The 25,665-nt window shown below is 35.4% G+C and overlaps 2 protein-coding genes across 2 annotated transcripts; both read left to right on the plus strand.

Annotated features, from left to right (window-relative positions):
• The first annotated feature begins 6,173 nt into the window (after window positions 1-6,173).
• On the plus strand, window positions 6,174-10,601 carry LOC119782978 (carcinoembryonic antigen-related cell adhesion molecule 20-like). The gene is made up of 6 exons (XM_038284208.1): window positions 6,174-6,307; window positions 6,411-6,731; window positions 8,096-8,368; window positions 8,471-8,719; window positions 8,814-9,514; window positions 9,618-10,601. Exons 1-5 carry the CDS (start codon window positions 6,262-6,264, stop codon window positions 8,885-8,887), a joined length of 963 nt encoding a protein of 320 aa, XP_038140136.1. The 5' UTR covers window positions 6,174-6,261; the 3' UTR covers window positions 8,888-9,514; window positions 9,618-10,601.
• Window positions 10,602-12,821: 2,220 nt separating this feature from the next.
• LOC119782998 (myelin protein zero-like protein 3) lies at window positions 12,822-22,376 on the plus strand. Its single transcript, XM_038284232.1, has 7 exons — window positions 12,822-13,080; window positions 13,155-13,224; window positions 13,403-13,741; window positions 13,872-13,995; window positions 19,518-19,552; window positions 19,649-19,704; window positions 19,841-22,376. The coding sequence occupies exons 1-7, from the start codon at window positions 13,075-13,077 to the stop codon at window positions 20,000-20,002; spliced, it is 792 nt and encodes a 263-aa protein (XP_038140160.1). The 5' UTR covers window positions 12,822-13,074; the 3' UTR covers window positions 20,003-22,376.
• Window positions 22,377-25,665: the final 3,289 nt, after the last annotated feature.

A 25,665-nucleotide genomic window follows, 5' to 3' on the forward strand; every position in this document is an offset into this window, starting at 1 on the left:
CATGAAGGTTAAGCTAAAATTAAATCTGGAAGACACTTATCAGCATCACCTGGAGCACCTGCTGATGTCCCACATTCAAGCTTTAGCCAGTCAACATCAGACCACACCTCCTCTGAGCTAAGGAGCCCCTTCATTTAGCTTCTAGAAAAGCTTCCCTCTTGCACGCCAGACAAGCTTTTATGTCAATTCACAGCATCAAAGTGTTCTGCCGGGGCTTGAGTTATTCAAAAAGTTTATTCACTCAAGATTTAAGCACATACAAAATGTCAAATTAGCCACATCTCACAATGTCTGTGTATGCCTTTGCAGTAGAAATTCAAAATTAACAATTCTTGAAAGATGAAAACACTAAGACCCTTACACTATTTTTTTTAAAGATGAAAAATAATAAAAAATCCCAAATATCCAATGTTGCAGCTATTGAATGTTTTTTTTTTTTTTTTTTTTTTTTGTGTGCCTAGGCTGGCTCAAAAAGAGCCTAGCATTGAGTCTTGTTGAAATGATCAAACTGGATTATAATAACATAAAAATAACATAATACAAATTCCATACAGGCAGATTTAGGCACCAAACTGCATTAACTGGTCCAAACCAAATAAATTTGTTAATAAAGAGCAGTATAAAAAAGATTGTTATAACTTGTATCCAAATTATAACATAACAATTTGTATAAAATTTTTTCGTGTAGACACAATTCACCACTTTTAGATAAAGCAGTGGCCCCTCTAAACCAGTGGGTGGCAGCAATGATGCTTTCAAGTTGAATGTCTGAACTAATTTAGACATTTTTTTCTGTGAATATTAACCATAAAGTGACAAAAACACAGTTATCAATTGTTCAGATCAATAAACTAAAATTACAGATGAGAAATACAAAACTCATTTTCTTTTCAGAAAGGGCAGAAAGCTTTGAGCTTATTCCATTACCTAGGAGTGATTGAGGCACAGTGGCCATATATATATATATATATATATATATATATATATATATATATATATATATATATATATATATATATATATATATATATATATCAAATTTTACATTTCATTGATTTTTGATATTCTGATTATTCATATTATGCTATTAGAGGATAGCCATTGATTTATGTTAAAAACCTAGTTTCAGTGAGTTTTTAGGAGCACACTTTTAAGACAGTTTTGTTTCAAAGTTAGTTTTGCAACAGTGTATTGCGTAGTATAGTGTAGTGTAGTGACTGCTGATTAATTTTGATGTTCTGTTGATCGGGTCCAAACAGTTTCACCTCCAGTTTCTCTTGGTAAGTTTGCTTTAAGGGACTTCTGCCACTCCACCTATCAATCACCAGCACCAATCACCGAGACAGATTCAATTGGAGCTTTTCCAAAACTGCTTTTATGTAACTGTTGTGTCTTATGTCTTCAGATGGCCCAGAAAAAAATTTACTTGAAGGTGTCTCCACCTCAGGAATACTTTTGAGCAAGCATCTAACATCACCTTTATGTGTTTCGCTGCGTCTCAACCTTTGGCTGAATTTATGTGGCTTCTGGGACAGGTTCTCTCATATTGGAGATGATCTCAGACTGATTATTGTTATGATTAGTCAGCGTGGAAACTACAGCTGGCAATCCTTTAATAACAAAACCTGAGATACCAAACATTTAGAGCTTCACCTGTATTTGTTCAGAACAAGTTGGATTGAGTATTTTTAACTATTGGTAACATGAAAACTTTGGATTACATTCTGTTTTTTACTCTTCTTTGCAGCTTCTGTCTCCAGTGTAATTGTTGTTTCAAACAACAAAGACTTGGTTGAGCTCAGGGGTTCTGTCAGTCTCTCCTGTTTCTCCTCTGGATCATCCCCCAGCTTCCTCTGGATCAGCAGCAGCTCAGAGGTTACAGGAAGTGATAGAGTTCAGATCACTTAGGGTGGTGTAGCATCCACTCTGACAATATTCAATGTACAAATGCTATGTGTCCAGTGTTCTTGGAGACGAAATCAACCAGCCAGTGAATCGATTCATTCAATGTGTTGTACAAATCTTACTTGTTGTTGTTTTGCTATATCAAATATACGTGAGGGATTTAATATAGGTTTGATCTACTATCTAACTATTTATCTTTACTTCTGTTGCAAAAAAAATACTGAGTTTTGCAGCATAAAGTCCCTTAATCATAGACTTTATACCTGTAAGATCAGTCAATTAACACAAGGGTTTCCTTGTTGGATCCTTATTTAAAATTTAATAAGCACAAAGATACAACTTGTATTGTGTCATAAAGTCTTTTCCGTTAAAAACAAGCAGCGTAGTCAGTGGTTTATTTCCCCATGGTTGTTAATTCAAATGTACAACATATTCCACATTTTGAGAACATAGGTTTTAGTTTATGCATGCTCTAAATTAGCAGATTTTTTACTGAACATAATACCTGGGAACTAGTTGTTTAATAAATATAATTGGTTTCTTTTAACAAATCAGGTTGGGTTTTTTTCTTCCTGCACCAGTCGTAAAGGCTCCTGTTTTAATCACCCATGCACCCCAAACTGAATGGTGTTAGTTCCAAAACAACTGAAAAGCCTCTATAAAAACTGAAGCCAAACCACATTATTTGCACCACTGATTCTTCTGACATCATCTGGACCCGATAACTCATCCATTAAAGGACCTGCCTCAGTGCACAGTGGAGATGTCACAATGCTCTATTGTTTCACAATGTCTGTGCCTTAAGGTTCACCTGTCTTTTTAATGGAGAACCAACCAACTGTCAGGAAGCAGTGGATGTCATCCAGTCAAGCCAAAGCTCTCGCAGCAGGACGTACTCCTGCACTGCCATGAATGTAGCTACAGAAAAGAGTCAATATGGGGCCGAAACATCTGAGAAAAACCTAAAATTGCCTCTTTTGTAGAGGTAGGTTTGAAAAAAAAAGAAAAACTTTGAATAATAAAAATATCTTTCTCCTTCTGACTTCCAAGGCTGTGCTTGCAAAAAGCTATTGGAATAACGTCCATCATTACAGCTGGATGCTGTGTCATTATTGCAGCTCTGAGTGGAACTGTGGTGTTTTTTTTGTTTTTAGAAAGAAAAGGTAAGTTTATAATGGAAATTTACGAATATTACCACATGACAAAATATAGGATAGGGTTTATAAAGGCAAGCAAATTTTGGTTAAGATATGTTTGTGGAATGTCATGATTAAATAATATAATAAAAAGAGTATTAGGTAATCTGTCCCTGTAGCAATCTTTGAAAGCAGGACGATGACCTGCTGTTTTGACACTCACAAACCTTAGGGGGGAAAAACACCACTATTACTTTACAAACCAATTAAAATTCCTGTAAAGAAGAAGGCGGAGACCTGTTTGCTTTTACCTTTTAATGTGTTTCCTGGAAAAACAAGAGAAACATAGTTTGGAGAATAAAAATTTGTCCCAGCTAGGCTGCTCTTACCTGATAATGATTCACTATGCAGTACGAGCTCTGCTTTCTCTGCAAAATACATGCAAAACTATTTTTTTCTGTTGCTTTTTATGCTCAATCACTAAAAACAATGAACTTTATGTATTAATATTAATTATTTTTAGAAAATTGTGGTTGAGCAGTGAAAATATGCAGCCAGAAAAGGGACTACAGATTTGCACCACTTCAAATATTTTAAAATAAAGGAAAAGTCAAAAGATTAAAAATAAATATTACAGGAAAAAAAATCTATTTGGTTCAATATAGTTTTCATATTCAGCAGTAAAGATTTTAAAGGTTTGGTAAAAATCAGTTCTGGTAGAAAACAGAAAACTAGCTAATGACACAATCTTTCTTTATATATTTAATGAGACTTTTTACTTTTCAATTAAATTGAATATTTTTAGTCTTTCCATAGAGGGTGTTCATTCATTTTTGTTTGTCTATTTTTCAGAATGATTTATAACTTTTCAAGATTCAGCAGTAACTATCAACCTTGTCAATAAGGATTGATTGGTTCTTGGCTTATCTTTTTACAATGGAAATGACTAATTACCATCATAAAAGTAATACATAAATTAAAATGTGTCCCTTGTGTTGTTTTTTGCCCTTCAGAAAAGATGATCAGAAAAGAAACCCATAAAGAGACGTATAGCAGTTGCAGTGAAACTGTGGAGAAAGATTTGTTTTATCCACATGAAACTGTGAGTTTAGGATTTTTTAGAGTAAAAAAATTTACGTGGAATTGTGAATCAGCTTAATTATTGTTTGACCTTTTCTCTTCAACAGAAACTCTAAACTGGAGAACCTCTTGAAGACGCCACTTTCCTTAATAGGATGTTGAAGAAATAAATGGCCAAACATTGTTTAATTAATTTATATGTATTTTTGTAAGTCTTTCCTTTTAAGTGGTGTTTTTGGATTTTGTCTGACTTAGTTGTCTCATGGTTTAAAAAATAAACTCAAAAAATTTAACTTCATGAACCACAAAACCAGTGTGGCTTAGAATAATGGGAACATTTTGGAAATGAATTTGTTAAATTATTGTAAATAATTATGCTTCTAAATATGTGTAAATATATTAAATAAAACAATAATAAATGTTGACTGCCTGTTGGTATCACTGGTATACCCACATGTGAAAAATAAATGCTTATATTGTAGAAACACGGTGTTGAGTAGACTTTTTTATTTTTTTGCAAGATTCAAATAAAAGAAGAAAACTTAAAACTCTAAACCCTGATTCTGGCAACTTAGGGTTTAGAACAAGGGACTCTAACCCTGGTCCCTGAGATCTTCTGTCTCGCAAGTTTTATATACATCCCTGTTTCTTCACAGCTGAATCAAATGAATGGCTTGTTAACTGGTCTTTGCCTAACTTGATAATTCAATTCAGTGTATCCAGTATCCAGTATGTCTAGCAAAAAAAAAATGTATACCATTAATACTGTTACATTCTTTTGTTTTCCTTTATCTTTAACTAATTTGTCTTAAACACAAACATAATTCTTTTTAGTCACAGTCAAATTTAAGTGGAAGCTCCACTTTTACTTAAACAGTTCCAGTATGACTGACCTGATGCGGTATACCAGTAATTACATATCAAAGTGTTACTAGAGGACTAAGAATATACTCCAGGCATCTCCTCTCCTGCTCTGTGCATCTATGTTGGACTCTATATGAGTAATATGGTTGTAAAAACCTCTGTGTTTCAGCCGATGTCTGCTGAGCTCCATCATCTTATTTTAAATAGAAAAACCTTAACAAACATCAGTGAAAACTGATCTAATATTCATTCTGTATACTGTGTAAGTATGTATACATACTGTATACACATCTCTGTCTCTCTGTTGAATTGTAAAAGCTTCCTTAATGGGAAATGAAACATCTTCAAACTTGGAAAACAAAGTTAATTGGATTGTTTTTTAAACTTTTTTGGAATCACTACAAACTGGATAACTGAGAGTCTTCACCTGCATACGTCTCTTTTCAAGTCTTCTTGAGGCTGTTGAAAGGATCCCTATGTTTGGTAAGTTGTCTGATGGAGGCTTGGTGTCTCCTGGTTGTCTTTGATCTCCTTCTGAAGGAATGCCACGGTTCACTGCAGTTTCTTAAACAGGGACTTTCAATAAGACTTAAAACGTTTCAGTAGCTCATAAAAACTGATGGTCTCCCCATCAACAACATGTCAAACATCTGAAGTGCTTTTTCCACTTCAGGTTATCTATTTATGCAGCATGAAAGCAATTTGGTCCATACAAATACATCATTAAACCAAAAGTTTGAATACCTAGTGGATATTTAAAAGAAAATCTGCAATATTAGTTTTACTTTGGATTACTTTTTGTTTCAAACCAGCATAGAACAAATATTTATTCTTTTTAGTCCAGACTTAGGTGTATTAACGGTCTCTAAACATTTTCAAAATCTTTTTTAAATCAAACTTATTTGTTCTTGTTCTTTGATGTTTTGAGTTTGAGATATGACTAGAAAACTTGCAGGGGCACAAAATGACAAATATCACAATCTAGCTGACCGAGATCCTTTAAGATGTTTCTTTCCAAAGGTAAGTGGAGTACTTTTCTGTGAAATCCCCCTTAGCCAGAGAGCATCTAAGTTTTGATGGCATGCTCAAAGCAGTTAGAGGTATGTACACAAACAGAGCAAACAATATTTGCTCTTTGCCTTGCTGAATGGGGAGGCTGGAGTTGGCCCCATTATTGTGAGTGCGGGACAATAAAAGACAAGGAGCATCCCTGACTGTCACTGCATTTCAGACTCTGGGCGAATCTGAAACAAGATTCCAAAACTCAATTCAAAGCATGGACAGAAACACTGCATTAGCTGCATTAGTCCTTCTGTTATCAGGTATATTTAACAGGTTTTCTCATAGAAATAGATGATTACTCTTACAGAAGTAGGATTTTGGTTAAAGGTTTGATTCTTTTTCTGTTCTTTTGTTTTTAAAAAGTTGTTTGTGCAGGTGAGAATATTTTACCTCCAGGACCCCTGAGTGGAGCCGTAGGGGGCAGAGTGAAGTTTGCCACCACGCTCAGCCCACCAGAGAGACCATTTCTGTCTGTCAGCTGGGACTTTAAAGGAGTAAACATTATCACTTCCACCAGCACCAACATCACTGAACCGGGTCACACCAACAGAATCTCATTAGATCGAGCCACAGGAACCCTGGAGCTCCGGAACCTGGTGCTGGAGGACAGTGGCGAGTACAGGCTAACCATCATACCAGATCGGGGGCTGCAGAGAATGGGGAGGATCACCCTCAATGTGTATGGTACGTCTGTGAACATCTTTTGAGAGAATTTTTGTTTTTGCAATTAAACTGAGCACAGGTTAATATAGAATAAGAAGAATGGGACATATTCACTAGGACAAATCCAACTGGAAAACGTTGACAGTACATTTATTTTTAAACAATCATAACCTACGATCTGAAAAAATGATTTATGAAATCAGCCTAAGATTACAAACTCTCCTCTGATGCTGCAATAGCTTTGTATTTCAATGTTTCTATCTAGAATAAGGAAAATAGCACCAGAGGGTAAGCCAAAGCCTTCAACCTCATTGCTTTATTTTTAAACCCGTTTTTTTTTTTTTTTTATCAAAAAAATGCACCTGCACAACCCTGTACCTGCTCCTGAGAGGGATCGCCTATTAGATATGTGCATGAAGGTGCAAAGGCCCATTTCTCCTCGTGCACACTCTGTTTAAAAGTTGCTGTTAGCATCGCTCATACAAGCTTACTTTCATAAAGAACATTTTCCATTTTTCCACTATGTCAGACTCATCGCCGGTAAGTGAAAATGGGGAGAAGCACATAGGAGGGCCTTGCGTAAACATATCACTAGAATGATTGACAATTAGGAGGACCAGTTATTTCGATGATCCACCCAGAAAAAAAGCATACTCTACTATACCTTTAAATGCTGTTGATCTGCAAAACGGAATTTTTGTTTCTGTTTGACTGCTCTTTTAAACATCCACATACCAGTATGAACAGAATTGTAAATGAGGTACTTTGTTGTGAAGTAGCGTTTTTATTTGTAGGCTTCTATCAATAACAAACGCTTATCTGATATCAAGCTATAAATAAATCTCACATTAATATAACCACTGATTGCCATGTAAACATTTTACCCACTGAATTATCATTCATTTATGGATTGCTAAAGCTCTACTTTCCATCAACTGATATATATATATATATATATATATATATATATATATATATATATATATATATATATATATATATATATATATATATATATATATATATATATATATATATATATATATATATACATTTATTTATTTTTTCTTCATATTTTCAGCTTCGTCTTGAAACAGAAAGTACAGATACGCTATGTCTACGTGCATAAGTTAATAGTGCTATAAAATTTAGATAAATCCTTTTTCCGGCTTAAAGATCTACAAAAAATTAAAGAGTGATCAGGTTACATCAGTGTTTTTAGCCAGACAAGTAAAGCAAAAACATTAAAATAGAATACATATAATAACTACAATAACAATGGTTTGAAGGAATCAACCTGATATACAAAAAAAGCAAGATCTATTTATTAAAAACTGAGTAGTTCTTGTTTAAAGTTTTCACATTGGACCCCTTCTGCCCACCAGTGCCGATAACTGCAGCCACCATCAGCAGCCCTGCAGCAGTCCTCATAGAAGGTCAAAGCTCCACCACCCTCACCTGTGAAGGCTCCGGCTCCATCATCACCAGAGAATGGATAAAAGATGGCCACCATCTTCATCTCACTGACAGCCTCAACTTAGGGATGGACAACAGGACTGTGTTCATACAACCTGTCAGTTCAAACCACGGCACCTACCAGTGTCGAGTCAGCAACCCAGTCAGCAGCCAGACTGCGTCCCTTCATCTCACTGTCAACTGTAAGTACTGTAAAGTCAAGATTTATTTATCCTCTTTAAGAGGTTTGACCACGGGTCAGATTTTTATTGCTTAGACTTGACATCTAATACCTTTCTGTGCAGATGGACCATATAACGTTTCAATCATCGGACCATCAGCAGCCTGGCCTGGCCATAAAGTGACAATGCAGTGCATTGCAGATTCTGTCCCTCCAGCAAACTTTAGCTGGTCATTTAACGGCAACAACACAAATGTCAAAACCTCCACGTTTGTTATAGAGAAGTTAGGGCCTAAAAGCATTGGGAACTACACCTGCACTGCCAGAAACATGGTGACAATGAAGGAAAATTCAACCATCCTGGACCTGAGAGGTAAGATGATATTTATTGGGCATGCATGTTGTTTCTGTTAAAGAATTAAAAGGATGCAGACAATTTGACTGAAGCTCCTCTTCTTTACCTACAGCATCCTGTATTGCCCCTTTTTGGACTTTCTCATCGTTATTCATCTGTGCAATTCTTCTGAAAGGGTTTGTGTAAGACAACGGTCTCGAACTCCAGTCCTTGTGGGCCGGCGTCCTGCAACTTTTAGATCCCTCTCTGCATAACACACTCAAATATTAGTTCATTAGGAGATATCTGGGGAGCTTCACCCCATATCAGTAGAATAGAATAGAATAGAATAGAATAGAATAGAATAGAATAGAATAGAATAGAATAGAATAGAATAGAATAGAATAGAATAGAATAGAATAGAATAGAATAGAATAGAATAGAAATGTCATTATTCTCCCACAGTGGGGTAATTCGGCTGATTCAGTGTCAAAAAGAGCATCTAGGAATCTAGGAGTTAGCTTCCAGGTACACAAACAACTACATTTTATATATTTTTTTAAATTATTTAAAAGTCAAATAAACTATACAGCAAAAGCACAACACAAAATATCTAAAGGGCATGCTAGGGCATAATTCCTAATTCTCATAAAATTACCTTCTTGTTGCTCCCACATACCACACCAGTCAAAGCAGGTCTTCAGAACAGAGCTCTCAAGAGGAGCTCTGTTTAATAATTTGATTAAGGTTTGTAGAGTAAGGCACAGATCTAAATGATGCAGAACACCATCCTTCAAGGATTTGAGTTGGAGACCACGGATCTAAAAAAAACTGGTGAGTGAGTCATTAGTCAACAGCCTAAAAGAGCTATTGTTATATCTCTAATCAATAATGATTGTACATTGATTTATCTGTTTTCTTCATATTCAACCCTCAGCAACTACTGAAGAACATCCCCAATGAAAAGCTGGCAAGAATGTGCATTTCAAGAAACTTTGTATCCTGCAGGAAACTAAAAACAACCTGAAGTAAAAGAGAAATATTTGCACTGCCAAGAAATATTGTGAAAGTTATTGAATAGACAGACACTTGATATTATATTTCCATTACAGCTATAGCATTGCCATAGTATAATTATAGTTTAGCAGGTAATCACAGAATATTCATATAATGGGAAATGTATGTTTACTCTAATCATTCAATTTGCCAACATGTTTTATTTCTTATTGGATGTTTTTTAAATGTTTTGGTGTAGCTCTGTTAGACTCCAGCTAGGAACCTTTAAGACCTGAAGCTCACCTCAATACCAGTGGAAGCATAGAAATGTTCTGACTGCTGCAATGCAAAGAAGATTTACATGACATGTCTTATTTAAAACAAACTTCTAAGTTGAATAAAAACTTTAAAACTGTATCTGCAAGCAGTATGAAACATTTTGGCTAAAGTTTGTATGAAGAGATCAAATGAGATCTCATTAACTCTCTACTCTTTTTCAGGTTTAAGCTGTTTATACCAACTTTGAATGTCCTATGAAACTGCCTGCATTAAATATATGTTAGACTGTAACCCAGAGAAGCAAAGATCATAATGACCTAGACTTAGACAAACTTTATTGTAATTTTGTATTTACAAAAATCTGTTTATACAGCTTTCCGACAGTAAACGAGCAGCTTAGCAGTGGAAAATAACATTTCCGTTTATTAAGCCCAGCAGCGATCAAATAGATATGCTGCAAAAATACAGTAGAAGACATTTGAGTTGAGTTCTATTTGGTATGATGTTATCTATAATATTATAATGGTCACATTTCTAAAGCGTATTATACTTATTAGAAGTATTTTCCATTTTTGCCCTGGTGGCATATGTCCCAAACTGCTTCATTGATGAAAACTTGGCATAAATAAAAATGATCCTTAAGAAATGAGCTCCAAAACATTGTTTTCTGTTTGCACACAGATGTAATATATTGATGCACCAGCTGTTAATACCTGGTTTATTACTAAATGTGCTGAAAATCACTGTAAGCACTGTTCTAACTCTGTAAAATCGTTTAACTTGATTAGATTAAAATCCTGCCTACCCTGTTTCCACTCTTACCTTCATGATTCACTGTGGGTGTAAATATTCCAATGATCGTCACTGATGGAAAGATTAGTTTCTTTGTTAATAATAAATATTCCCACAGATTCATGAAGTGCTACAAAATGCTTAGAATATGTAAAATATTTAAATGTCGTTATATCATTTTTATTCAGAACATTGCATTACAGTTTGGCTACCATAACTGCCACAACATAGTTGTTTAGCTGAGTTTTTTTAGATTTGTATTTATTTATATTCACGTTTATCTGGGTCACTCGAGGGAAGCGGTTTAGCAGGGCTATTGTTTGATTTTCTTTCCATTTTTTGTCGTCACCACTGTGTTTATGTTTCCTTTCTGATTATGTAAAGGTGCGCAGTCTCTCTGTTTTTTTTCTACTTTCTCCACTTTATTTTCAGATAAAGGGTTTGTTTGTTTTTTCTTCAATGTTATTTCTTACACTGTCATTTCAAAAATGACAGTGTAAAAAATAAAATCACACATTAATTTTAAAAGTGTATCAAGATGTGCCAGTCTGAGATTACTTGACAAGGTCTAATGCTTTGTTCAACAGAAAAAGAATGCAGAGCTTTGACTGCAATAGCTTTATTTCTTTATATTTTTTATACCTTCTTCTAAAATGCAGGATACAAACTAAATAAAAAAACACAAAATGATCATTAACCTCCTGACAGTCAATACACATCGAACTAAAATCTATCTCATGTTTTGTAGCAAATTCTTCTTTTGCATTTCTTTGTGTCTCCTGTTAGAACATCTGAAGTCAGTGTATCTGTTGTTTACAAAAATGACTCCTTAATCACTAAGTACAGCAGTCAGGTCATTTTCGTAAAAAGCTCATTGATATATAAGTATATTTACCAAGAAAAACAAAAGAATGTGAATTTCTTCCTTTTTGGATGCACTTTGATACACATATCAATGTGTCGCCTCTCAACATTAAGTAAAAAGTACTGATTTCCTTATATCTCTTTAAAAGTACAGTAAAATCTGTGCCCTCACCTATAGATATGCAGTCACTTTATGCTGTACCAGAGAATTCCTCATACCTATTTTTTTCCTCGAGATATCATGGGATGATGCATGGTTTTATGTTTTTTTTATTGACAAAAAAAAAAGTGTCTTCTATTCGGTGACAATTGTAGAGGTGAGATACAGTACGTGTTGCATAATGAACGCTCTTGTGAATAACAAGAAATACATGGTTGGTTGGTTTTGTTTTCAAATATCAGGGTTCATAGTAATGGATAGTTTAGGGACTGAGAATGTTTTATTGTTTTTTTCAAATGATAAATGACTTTAATTACTCAAGCGTTAGGACTAAAGTCATTCAGAACAGAAAAAAAGAGCAGAGAAAAAAAAACACAGAGTGTGGCAACCACTAAGACCACCAAAAAGTGTTAAGTTCACCTCAGCTGTGCATGAAACCAGTGTGAAGTACATGATAATCAGTGTGAAGAAAGAAAAACAGTGGTAAAAGATTTGAATGTCAAGAAAAAAACATGTTACATGTAGTGCATTTTAAACTACTTTTGTTTATCTCCTATTTTACTTGTTTGTTTTTTTCATTCAGCAACATTTTCTCCAATAAACATCTGAGAGAATTATGCCATGTCTTTCACAATCACTAAGTCTAATATCCCTACTGAACTGTATTTCTCCCTTCTCTATATTGTGAGACTGGACAAAAAGTCAGAAAATCAACTCTGCCATGCTTTGACCAAATCTATCACTTTTAAGATACATTCATAGACATATATACTGTATTGTAAGGAGTCTCTTTCTAACAAAAATTCTCCTTTTAGTACATGTGGTTTAAACGTCTATAAAAAGTTTGCAGCATGTATACCATTTTTAAAAGAAATAAAAAGTTTTGATATTAGATCTACCACTAGAGGTCAGTGCTGAGCAGGGTAGAAGTCACACCTGACATCGGCAATCAGGAGGCAACCAGTAAAGTTTGTGAGGGATCTTTTCAATATTTATTGAAAGGTTTTTTTACTTTAAACCTTTGGAACTTGTATGATAATATCCTTACTGGCGTATTAGCACTTTTTTTTACTTAACTTTTTTAGGTAAATACTATTTTTGAGCAGCGCCTCTCCATCGCACGTATGTATTCAGATTTAAATGTGTCACTCTGAGGCAGCGGTTCAGCAGGTTCTGCAGTTATTGTTGGAATAAAAATTGGTTTGGTTGCGTCGTTTAGCTCTTGTTCCGCTTTCTTACTCTATACACCGCCTCGCCTTCAAATGATTTGCATTTTTTAACTGACTTTCAGCTTTTCCACGGAATGACGGTAAGTTTGTCTGAAGTTGATTTAAAGATGACAGTCAGATGATTAATAACTATTTTTCTTCAAATTAAATGCAGTTTAAAGAAATGAGAACCTACAGACTATATCTCCTTATTGTGAACATTATATTCATCACATCATTTCCAGGTGAGATATTTGCCTTATCTTATTATATTAAAGTTTGTTTCCTAATGCTTTGTTTTTGAGGCAGGGAGGGATTTATTTGGTAAAACAAAATTATAGCTTAATTACCAGCTTAGAAATGCAGCCTCAGTTAAATTATCCTCCATCTGTCTCTCCTATTTAAACATTTATTGTCCCTCAGATCTGCAGGCACAAAAACTGGAGGTACTGCCAGAAGTTCCAGGATACCTGGGCCATGAAGTCGTTTTAAGATGCAGGTTCATCACAAGCTCTAAAGATTCCATAGTTTCACAGGTTCAGTGGGATATAAAGTCAGAGAGCGAAAACTCCACAATTCTGGTTTTCAACTCAGATCATGGAATGACTATTCGAGAATCTTCCCTGAAGGACAGAGTGAATCTTACAGAACACTCACTGAAAATAACAGATTTGAAATTGACTGATACAGGCTCCTACACCTGCAGCATTTCTGTTTATCCCAGTGGATCATTCAAAAAATCCACTACACTTATTGTTTATGGTAAGTAAACATTACACTCTGAGATGCGTACATTTTACCGATCAGCTTTAACAACTTCTTCATTTTATTGCCTTTCTGTGCTCTAATACCAACATTTCAGCACAGATTAATATCTTGTGTCTTCTTTCAGATGAGCCTGTCCCTGAACAAAAGCAGGTGCAGACATCCCCAGGGATACTCTCTGCAATCATTATCTCAGTCTTACTTCTTCTAGTGATCCTCACCGCCGCAGCTTACCTTACCTATATCAAAAGGTAGGCCTTTTTTATTAGTATTCATATTGTGGTGGTTTATATAACCTTAAAGACATGCTTTTACATTAAATATACTTTTGAAACAGATGATTGTATGAATCAATTATTAAAACAAACAATTTCGTCATTGATTAATTGCTAACTGGAGTATGGAGACTCTAATACATTACATTAGCTAAAAGAGCAACCTACTCGGAGCAGTTATTATGCAGAAATAGTATCAATATATAAGAAGTAAGTCATTTGCATTTATGATGAAAACTCTTTTTTGTCCTCACATATGCTCTATCCTAAATTTCTAAAGCGGCATACATTTAGCTTCACCTGATTTAAAATCAGTTTTATTTTTCTTTAAGTTATTTTTCTGATTATTAATTGTTTCATTCTAAAAATAATCACTAAGCACTAGATTAGCAAAAAGAGTTGTTAGTTGCTGGCAGGGAGGAAGTCAAGACTGTTTGCAAAAGGAAAGTGGTTCTCAAACAGTTAAATAAAGGTATAATAAAAAGGGAAAAAAAAGGCCTAGATCAGACATTCCGAGGCCAAGGCTGAATGTAAGGGATTTAGACAAACATTTTAGGTCAAAAAGCAAATTTATTTTAGCAATATTAATTGAAATTACCTCTTACTACTAAATTAATAATTATCCTAATAAACTAATATTTAAATTGATAAATGCAGCCAAATGTTGACACGTATTGTCTAAACTTTATTCATAAGCCTGCGTTGTGAAATAGTTGTTGCTCAGTTTTGGAAAACAGTAAGAGTCATATAAGTTGTCATATTTAAAAATAGACACTTTGTGTAAGAGACTGTTAAAATTGGCTGTTAAAAGAAGTGTTTTTTTTTTTTTTTTTATACGATTACAAACCCTTAAAGATTGTTTCAACCAGTTAATGATGACCTAGAGCCAGCTGTGAGAGTTCAAACTTATTTCTGGATTTTTTTTCGTCCTCTTCTATCCTTTTAATAAGCCTTACACAAATAAAAGTACCAACTAGTATTTTAATTTTTACCCTAAAAAGCATGGACACCACAAAGGTTACTGCTCTTAAAAATACATATGTATGTATTAATATACATATATATTTATAATAATTAGGTAGAGTTTTCAATTGTTTCAGATCATATGAAGTCAGGCTGCTCAAAATATTTATACATTTTGACGCGTCCAACGAACCATCAGAGCTAATACAATCCGTGTCCATTTTTAAAAATCACAAAGCCAATAGGAGACGTAAGAAGACAAAAAAGTCACATATAATGCTAGCCTGACGTAGTCCTACTCAATTCTAGTCAGAATATGAGTCTGATACTGCTCCATAGAGCTGTGATTATGGGGCGTGTTTCGAACGAACCAGGAAAAAAAATGCCTCTGCACTCAATTGGATAGACCTACAACCAATAAGAGCAACGGAGTGCGTGATGTATGTTAAGCGACGCATAGTTGTTGTCAACAAAAATCAAAGCGTGCAGTTTCACGCCTAGAATAAGAAGATGAGCCTTGATTGCGTTTCTCTGTTCCTCTTTTAAAATTAATTTGCTGTCGATATCTTCTAGAACAGACCTAATAGCAGAATCTACTCACCTCAGCTCTCCGGCGGCAGCCATTGTTGTTGTCACCCAAGCGCGCTTTGGTCACGTGGTTGATTACGTTACTGTTGATCATCTGTCCATCATCGTATAAGCCCGCCCTGACAATTTGATTGGATCGCCTGACAGTGGGCGATCATACTCGCGCTAATATTGAACAATGCCAGACCGAACTTCCCAACGTCAAACCTTGTGGGCGGGACTAAGTTCGGAATGGCACCCAGGCTAATATAATGCTGGGAAAATGGATTCTCAGAGCCATATAGAAATATTTTATCTTATATGGATTATGACTTTAAAACAGCTAAGGTGGAGAAAAAAAGCAACTAAGGTGAAACTGGATTTGTGGTTTTTGGCTTCATTAAAACTAGCCAATTTTTTTTCTCATTGTTGGCACGTTTTTTGTTTTATGCACAGTGATTCTGTTTAGTGTTGCGCCAATGCCATTTTTTGGCTCCAATACCGATACCCGATACCTGGCTGTGCAGTATTGGCCGATAACGATACTATCTATTTTAAATTGATGTGTGTGTATATAGTATATGAAGAACTGCATACTTGGATGTAAAATAATTGCCATCATAGCTTTGTCAAGGTGCTGCCTACCTTTGTTAAGCAGGAAAAAGACTCATACAAAGTGAATCCAGTAGAACTTTTTATTGCCAACCTGGAATGGGTGACAATAGTTGAATAAAGTTTTGGCTCTCAAAATTGTATTGCTGCCCTAATTGTTGGTACACGCCGATACCGATACCACCATTTTAGTGCAGTATTGGGGCCCCACCTGATACTGGTATCGGTATCGGTGCAACACTAATTCTGTTATGAATTGGAAGTCCAAAGTTTCGGTTTTTATTTTAAAGGTTGCTTGTGTTGTTAATGGGATAGTATCAGACTAGCACCGCTAAGGGATTGTTTGCTTTTTAAAGCAATGGATCAAAAAAGACATTCTCTCAGCAAGATTTCATGGTCATCATTAGGCATAACAACTTTATATTTTGTCTGACCTGGCATAATCCAGCAATGCTCTGATCATAGATGCTTCTTTTAGTTCACATTCAATGTGATGTGCTTCTGCAGCTGAAGATCAAATGGATCTTTGTTTTTGAGTTAACATTATTACAAATCTATAGTCTCAAACCTGCCTTTACAATTTGTAGGAGTTGGACGAAATGAGACCAAGACTGAGGTCTCCAACTCCACCATTGATAATCCCAAATATAGTTCACTTACCTGTGCTAATTTGAAGAAAAAAATCAAATTAAAAAAATGTAAAAAAATTAAAAAAAATTTTTAAAAAAATTAAAAACAAAAAAAAGCAATTTTATTCTTTGACTCCTAACAACTCTTAAATTGAATCTAATATATGCTTTCTTTTTTTAAACTGAAATTTCTTTTATGTGGTTTGTCTTTAGTTTTCCTTTGGTAAATGCTGAGATTCATGTTCCTCAGCTCCTGATGAAAAATGGATAAGACAAGGAATCACACAAGGCTAAACTATACATTTAAACCAAGATGACAGCTTTGATCAAAAATTGTTGTGATTAAGCCGTGGGATGTTTTTATTTAAAGATCAGACAGCTCTGAGAAAACTGAAGAGTACATCAAAGGTGTATCAATTTAAAAAAAGGTGCAGCAAACCTTGTTAATGAAGATGGATTAATGCATTTAGAAAAGTATTATATGAATTAAAATAAAAGCTGAAGGCTTTTGCCTGTAAAAAGTAAATGGCTTGTCAATAGTTCATGCTACTGAATCTTTACCCTGTCCAAATAGGAATGTTCAAAGGTCCCTCTCTCTGTTTGTTAAAGGAGAATTCCGGTTTTTAACACTTTTAGCCCATTTTCTGTAGTGTCCAGGATGAAATCGAATGATCGACTCCAAAATTTTGACAATTGGTCCTGTCTCTGCTTTTTGGCTCATGCAGGATCACCCCCTGGCTGCTTCAGAATGGCTTTCATAGTGCATGTCCGATAATGTCCTTAAAACAACCTTAAACGTTCTTTTTTTAAAATATGCTACTCACCGGGTCGTCAGCGCTGTTCAATGACGTTCCAAAAAAAGTTTCGTAAAGAAAAAACGTTCCTGTAGTGTTTTATTTAGCATTTTGTAAATCCCATTGAGTTCTGTTGGAATAGTCAATATTCCCCTGCCACCGGAAACGGAAATGGGGCCTGTTTACACAGTTGTAGTCTTTTCGCTTCACTCTGTGTACTCCGACGTCGAGGTGCTAACGTCTCTGTTAAACACTTTAAAAAACTCTGAAAATGGAATACGAAAGGTGGATTCTTGATTCTCGACGTCGGAGTACACAGAGTGAAGCGAAAAGACTACAACTAAGTGTAAACAGGCCCCATTTCCGTTTCCGGTGGCAGGGGAATATTGACTATTCCAACAGAACTCAATGGGATTTACAAAATGCTAAATAAAACACTACAGGAACGTTTTTTCTTTACGAAACGTTTTTTGGAACGTCATTGAACAGCGCTGACGACCCGGTGAGTAGCATATTTTAAAAAAAGAACGTTTAAGGTTGTTTTAAGGACATTATCGGACATGCTCTATGCTAGCCATTCTAAAGCAGCCAGGGGGTGATTCTAAATGAGCCAAAAAGCAGAGACAGGACCAATTGTCAAAATTTTGGTGTCGATCATTCGATTTCATCCTGGACACTACAGAAAATGGGCTAAAAGTGTTAAAAACCGGAATTCTCCTTTAAGGCTTGAGAAATTTAGACAGCATATGCCTTGACAATTTAGACAGCATATGCCTGATGTACACAAAATTTGGCAAAAACGCTGGCATACGTTCAGGTTTGTATAAAGTATGAGCATGTTGAAGCTCACTGGCACATGTCGACGTACAGCAAGTAGCATGCTCAAAATTTCCCAGCATACTGTATGCCAGCATATGCTAATACATGGGATATAAGTTACAGGTAAATTATCTGATAGTTGACATAATTTAAGTGTAAGTTACTCATAAGTCATGATATCTAGCTCACCAAAACCTATGAAAACTTGTGCATAACTTACAATATGCCTAACTTATCAAGAACTTATCTCCAATGCATATCAATGTATTTGACATGTTTCAGACGACCGCTGTACATGTTTCTAATGTACAATTACCGTATAATGCCGTATTGGCAGCATTTTGGTATAAAAGGGGGTTCACAGGAGCAAACTGTCAATTATCCTCCAGACTTCATCCCAATCATAGGATGAGCCAGAAGGTGAGTGTGATGGATCCTCCCTAAGTTCATTGCCATGACCAAAAAACTTCCTAACAGACATGACACTGAATCTGCTGAGATTGCAATCCTTCCTTCTTTCTTTTTTCTTTTTATTTATTTTTTCTTTGATGGGTGGTAAACAGCAGCTAGGTTAATACTGCGATCAAAGCTATCTTTTTATGCAGACCAGGAACCTCCGGCTGCCCCTCTCAGGACACTGGCTGGTGACATTTCATGGGCATTACGCTGCCATGTGTTATGCATAAGTTAGGCTGTTGTTGGACATAAGTTGTGGACTCGTTATAAATACTCTCTGTATACGCCCAAAATTGAAAAAATACAGATGAACTTCAGAGTATGGCAGCGTTTTAGAAGACTCAGGGCAATGCTGGCTAAATCGCCATGGTGTGATTGGCTTTATAGGAGAAGAATAAGTACTGTCTTACCAGCAAAAGGGGATTGTTCAAAGTACTGACAGCCGGTGTGATAAGGTGTGAATAAAAAATGAAAATTGAAATTATGCTACTGCAACAAAGTAGTATTTTAGGAACTATAACTGACTATACTCTGTTTTATATAAAGTGCTAATAGTGATAAAGTTGAATAAACCAACAATGTCTTTCTTTTCTCCTACAAATGTGAAACCCAATGTTTCCTGACAGCTAATCTAAGTTTGTTATGTTCCTTCCCACAGACAAAATGCGGCACGCAGGCTTCAAGTCCACATTGGTAAAACCAGTCTGTCATAACTGTTTCTAAAAAATAATGTGTTAATCCTCTTTAGCCTCCTAAATGTCCCTCTAATGAGGCTTATATGTTTTCTAGATACATCGAGGCGTTTAGCCAGTGTGACCAGACCATCTTATATTTTTAAGGAGCAGGTAAGGTCAATCTGAATTTAAAGCATTACTTTGGATTGGTGATACGCAAATGATTTGCATTCTGGTTATTTTTATTACGGTTGTGATGGGGGAAACATGGTGTTAAATGAACTCTATTTTTTAACTCTTGCTGTAGGATGAAGTGGTGTATGCGGATGTGACGCCTAAACGAATGAGAGAATCAGAATCCTCACTTAATAAGAAATCCCACACCGCTGCTCAGGCTGAAGAGGTCACTTATTCTGAGGTCAAGGTTTATCATCAAAGACCTAACTTAGAAACAATGTTTAGTCTTTGATTTTTTGCAAAAAGAGAAAAATAAATACTGTACCAGTAATACTTTCATAAAAATATCTTATCTCCACCTTTATTAACTGTCCACATCCTGTAGCTGTTCTGCAGTCTTTCTGCACCTTATCTCTAGCTAAATGATAATATCATCATGTCTGCATTTACCAAGCTTGTTGTTGCTTCCTGCAAACATACCGTACTATAGTTACGTATATATTGAAATGAACCTGTGGGTAAGAAGACTCACCCCTATACAGGAATGTCAACCTTCACCTGTTGGGTATGAGACTCATGCATCTCAGTGTCTTCACACACTCTCACTCCATATTCCCAATTTTTTACGCTTTAAAATTACAGACATTTAAAATCAACTTCATTCCACTTATTTATACATAAAAATAGCATGGTTATGAGAATCCAGTCCGCATTTTTAATACACCCTTAGTGTTAACACACAAGGACATGCCAAGTGTAATCCAGTCCTTATTTTTGCACTAATCCACCTATTCACTGAAAGCAGCTTAGACTGGGATTTCTGAGAAGTTATTTTGAGGTATGTCATTTTAATTTTTATCTTATCTCACCTGGACTAAGTTAATTTTCTTATTAAATTATTGGAGATTTCAAGCAATCTAGTACTTAAGTAAATATGAGTTAAATATAAAGCAGTTCGCAATCAATGTTTAGATATGTAGGATCACATTAAATGGTTTATTTGCTCTTTACCTAGTGCTTTTTTTTAATTCCCAGTTTTAGTCCATGTTTTTCTCACAAGTAAAATAATTATTGCTCAGTCTAGTGTAATAATCTCCCATTGGAATTTAGGACTAATTAAACCAACGCAAATATCTAAATACTTAAAGCTTTCAGGTTTGCGTCAACAATCCATATGAGGTTCACAAAAAGAGAAAGAACCATTGCATTTTATTTTTCAAAAGATCAGCCATCCAAGAAAAGACCTGCCTCATACAGAGAGGATGGTCAGAACAACTCAGTTTTCCAGGATTCACAGAGGAGGAACCACAGGGATGCTCTCATTTTATTATTACTTATCTTATTCATTTTGCCTTATTTTGGTCCATTGAACATGCTTAAAAACATAATTTCCATCACATTTTCCAATAAAAAAAAACTAATAACATAATGAGTGAAGCTTTTTTATCCTTCGCATATTGACAAATATTCATACACAGTGTAGTTTGCACAGGATTTGATTTCAGTGGTTTCTGTATTAGGGACAATCAATCCAGTAATAACTTATTAGTTTCCCATTGTTTATTTTACTTGAACTGTTCAATATAATTAATAAACAAGTTGTAAAATCCTTAGTTTACAGTATAATTAAGATGCAACTATTTTAGTAGGGTCCACTCTTCTTCAGTCTACTTCAGTTCTCTGAAAATCACCAGAATATAGAAAATAATGTATATTGTGAGAAAAATGTTCCACATTACTACAGATCACTTATTGTTACTCGGTTACATTTACTGTCCTATCAAAAATTCCCCATGTTGACACTTTGTTTCAGTTAAATCTTTTGAAAACCTACAACCTATAGCTGCATCTATGTATCTTTCCAAACTATTTCAACATCTCACTCCGAGGTTTGGTGAAAAGTTTAGCTCCCAGCTATATCATATAAACCATGCCCTTTTGTGATCATGCAACCTTATCTTCAGGTGGAAATTCCTGTTTCAGCCAGACTGAAAAGGGAGATAGTACATGTGAAAAGTGCTTAGATGTTTCATTTTTACCTTTATTTCTTGTCAAAGGGATTTTTATTTTGTTGCATTTGATGTGTAATGAATGTTACATATATTTTCATGTATTGTCTTTCACAGTATAAAACCACCTAAACACTATTGCGAACATTCGTGTTCTTAGCTACACTGAATCATTGGTTTAACTTACCTCTACCTAATCCAATATACATGTAATTGTCAGTTACATCATCTCAGGAATGTGTTGTAGTAGTAAAAATTTGGGCTCAAACTTCTTGAAAGAGATAGGAAAATGCATCTCTGATATAAAGGACGGAAAATCTATTATAGCCGTGTAGAAGGAGCGAAACATTGATAGATCCACTCTGTAAAAGTTAATTAAAGTTACCCTAAAGAAGTGCAGTAAGTTGGAATTGATGTTTGCACAACAGTATTTCTGTTCTTAACAACTGGAACATTCATTCAAACAGGTGGATTGTTAATAACATCACATTTTCCAGTTAAAAAAAAAGTTCATATAAAGGATTGTTTTGAAATTTTGATTGTTTGAAATGTTTCCACATAACTACAGATCACTTATTGTTATCCAGTAACATTTACAGTGCTATAGAAATTCCACATTTTGCCACGTTGTTTCAATTAAATCCTCTGAGATCTGCACATATCCTCATAGCCTTTCAATCTAACCCTGACAACCCTGGTTTTATTTTAGAATTTGAGTCAAATGGAATCTATAATTCATATGTGTTAAAAAAGTTTTCTATTCAAGGAAACCCGGCTGATTGCATCAAGCCATTGACGTGCAGCATTCACTTCTGGATGAACATGTGACAGAAAAAAATTAATGTTGATCTTAAACAGGAAGAAACTTCCACCAGACCTACACTCGGTGTCCACAACTGATATGATATTTGAGTCACTTGAACACACAAAGTGAACATTGAGGTCCTGATCCTGGTTCTAATGAAAATGAAAAAGAGAGATCATATCTCTCCTATCCTGGCTTCTCTTCATTGGCTTCCTGTTAAATCAAGAATAGAATTTAAAATCCTCCTTCTCACATATAAAGCCTTAAATGGCCAAGCTCCATCTTATATCAGAGATCTGATTGTTCCTTATGTTCCTAACAGAGCACTTCGCTCTCAATCTGCAGGTTTACTAGTGGTTCCTAGAATTTCTAAAAGTAGAATGGGAGGCAGATCTTTTAGTTATCAGGCTCCTCTCCTGTGGAACCAACTACCAGTTTTAGTCCGTGAGGCAGACACCCTGTCTACTTTTAAGGCTAGGCTTAAAACTTTCATTTTTGATAAAGCTTATAGTTAGGGTGGCTCAGGTTATCCTGAGCTATCTCTATAGTTATGCTGCTATAGGCTTAGACTTTTGGAGGACATAGGGACCCCCATTTCATCATTCTGCTTCATTCTCTCTCTGTTCTCCTATTCTGCAGAATCTGTTAGTTCAATCTCTAACCTTCTGCTCTCTCTGCTTTTCCTCAGAGTAGCTTTGCCTCGTCTGTTCCTGTTTGGCTGTGACGTCATCCTGGAAAAAAACATCAGCTGTGCTGCTTCTATCAACACCCTTGTTAATAGATGTTGGAGATCGGCCTGTTTTCCAGTGTGGTCCTGTTTCTCTGACCGTGACTGAGTGGATGTGCTCTCTTCGTCCTCTGGCATGGGAGCTGCCTTGGAGCTCGTCTGCCTGGCTGTGTGTTTCCTGGACGGGGCCGCCTTTTACAGCTGCTTTTTGTATCTCTGCTTCTGTCTCCTTGAACCCCAGTCGGCCTCGGCAGATGGCCGCTCACACTGAGCCTGGTTCTGCTGGAGGTTTCTTCCTGTTAAAAGGGAGTTTTTCCTCTCCACTGTCGCTACAAGCATGCTTAGTGTGGGGGATTGTATTTGAGTCAATGAGTCAATGCAATCAACTGGTTTTCCTTAGATAGAAAACTTTGTATCAATTTGACTGTATGATCTGGTTGAACTGTAAAGTGCCTTGAGATGACATGTGTTGTGAATTTGGCGCTATATAAATAAACTGAATTGAATTGAATTGAATTGAATTGATCCAATATGCTTTCTATGTTAAAAAAAAATACTTTATAATGAAGTATTTCATAATTATTCTTAATATTTACACAGATTTATGCTGCAAGTAGTTGTTTTTTTTTTTAGTATGACATTCAGACAATTTTCAGGAAGTTGTTGTTCCGCATTCACCAAGTGTAAGAGGAAGAAGGTAAAATAGGATGCAAAAAAAGAATAAAATTATGCCATAAATGGAGAAGTGAACAGCTTCATAAAAACCACACTGGCTGTAGGCTGTTTGATCACCCTGTTCTAATCCGAGGAGAAATGTTTCGCAAAAAGTGTACAAAAAGAAACTTCTTTAAGTTTTAACAGAATTTACTCATATGATGTTGCACAATATCATTGATATAAGTACAGATTACAGAGGAAGTCTTTATCTTCTTTATCTTGGGCCTACCCTCTTGGCCATAGCTCAGAACAGAAAATAGTCAAGATCTAATAAATGTTTTTCCAATTTATCATAAAAATGCCACACCCAGCTAGAAGGTGCCTCATCCAAACTCTAAAGCTGCAGCATCATACATTCTCCCCCAGACCACATCATTATTATATAAGGTGATGTTAGACACTCTCAGGTCATCATAGGTCAAGCATTGGAATGTCCCTTTGGCTGACTTGCCACCATGCACACACATGACCAGTAACAGAAAGTAAAAGAATAATAATAAATAAATCGTAAACTAGGCCAAAGCTAAAAATTGTAAATCTGACCTAAAATTAATATCTCAGTATCATTTAGTAAGATTTAAATGTTAGTCATAGCCTATAGCAATGGATAGTGCTTTATTTCACTGCAGCTGCTGCTTTATCTTGACATTCATTCAGAATGCAGGTGTCTCAGCCTGAGAATGCCTTATGTTAAACTATGCCTTATATCATGTTAAACTAAGGTGACAAAGTTTGGTTTACAGGCCTGCAGTAGATCTGAAGTTCTGTTCGCTGACTATGTGCACCAGTAGTCACCATCACCTGCTCTTTACAGTCAGCATTTCCTGACTGTGTGAATCTGTGGGTGTGAACGTTTAAGTAGGAGCCAACATACACATGTTTGATGTCCTCTGCCCAAACCCTCGCTCTGAGGTGTTGGAACAAAAATCTTTTTTTTTTTTTTGTCTTTGTCTTAAATGTCAAAACATGTACTTTTCTTTATCCTCACCTTTGTTTGAAAGAGGAATGTTGCTGTAACTTCAGTATATCTGTTTAACTTATAAAAAAGGAACTATTCTTTAGTTCTGCAAACTCCTTTTGGTTTTGTTTTTTTTTTTCTTACATAAAGGGTTTTGGCGTGACAGGAAGTAGATGGGGAAGATAAGAAAAACGCTCTTTGAATGGAGTAAATTAGAAAAGTCTCAATTGATGATAAAAGCTAAGCCTCTACATAAAGTTTGTGCTGTAATTCTGAAAAAAGTAAATACCCTTGAGCAAGACTTCATAAACATTTTGTATATAGGTTCAGGTCCATCCAAAAAGGCCTATTCCATATCACCTCTTAAAGTAACATAACTGTTTTTATTTGCCTACAACTGAGCTATTTTAAGGTAAAAAGGGTTAGTTTTCTGCCTATGAATAGCTACAATATTGCATACACCTTTTACTATACACGTGCATTTATTAGACACTGTAATGCTTGTTGACAGAAACTGAAAAAGCCAATCACATTGCAATAGCTAAATACATAAGGTATCAAGACCTGCTGAAGTAAATTTCAAACCAGGCAACAGATTGAAAAAGAAAATGTCTGTAAATGTGACAGTGTTGTCTGATCAGCATTGAGATCTACACTAATGCATTAGGAAAAATTTACTTGATTGTGAATCTTTAATCAAAAATGCCTCATTAATGACTCAAGATCATAGCAAAGCAAT

Source organism: Cyprinodon tularosa, unplaced genomic scaffold (genome assembly GCF_016077235.1).
Source record: "Cyprinodon tularosa strain WSP-4 unplaced genomic scaffold, ASM1607723v1 ctg2, whole genome shotgun sequence".
NCBI lineage: Eukaryota > Metazoa > Chordata > Actinopteri > Cyprinodontiformes > Cyprinodontidae > Cyprinodon > Cyprinodon tularosa.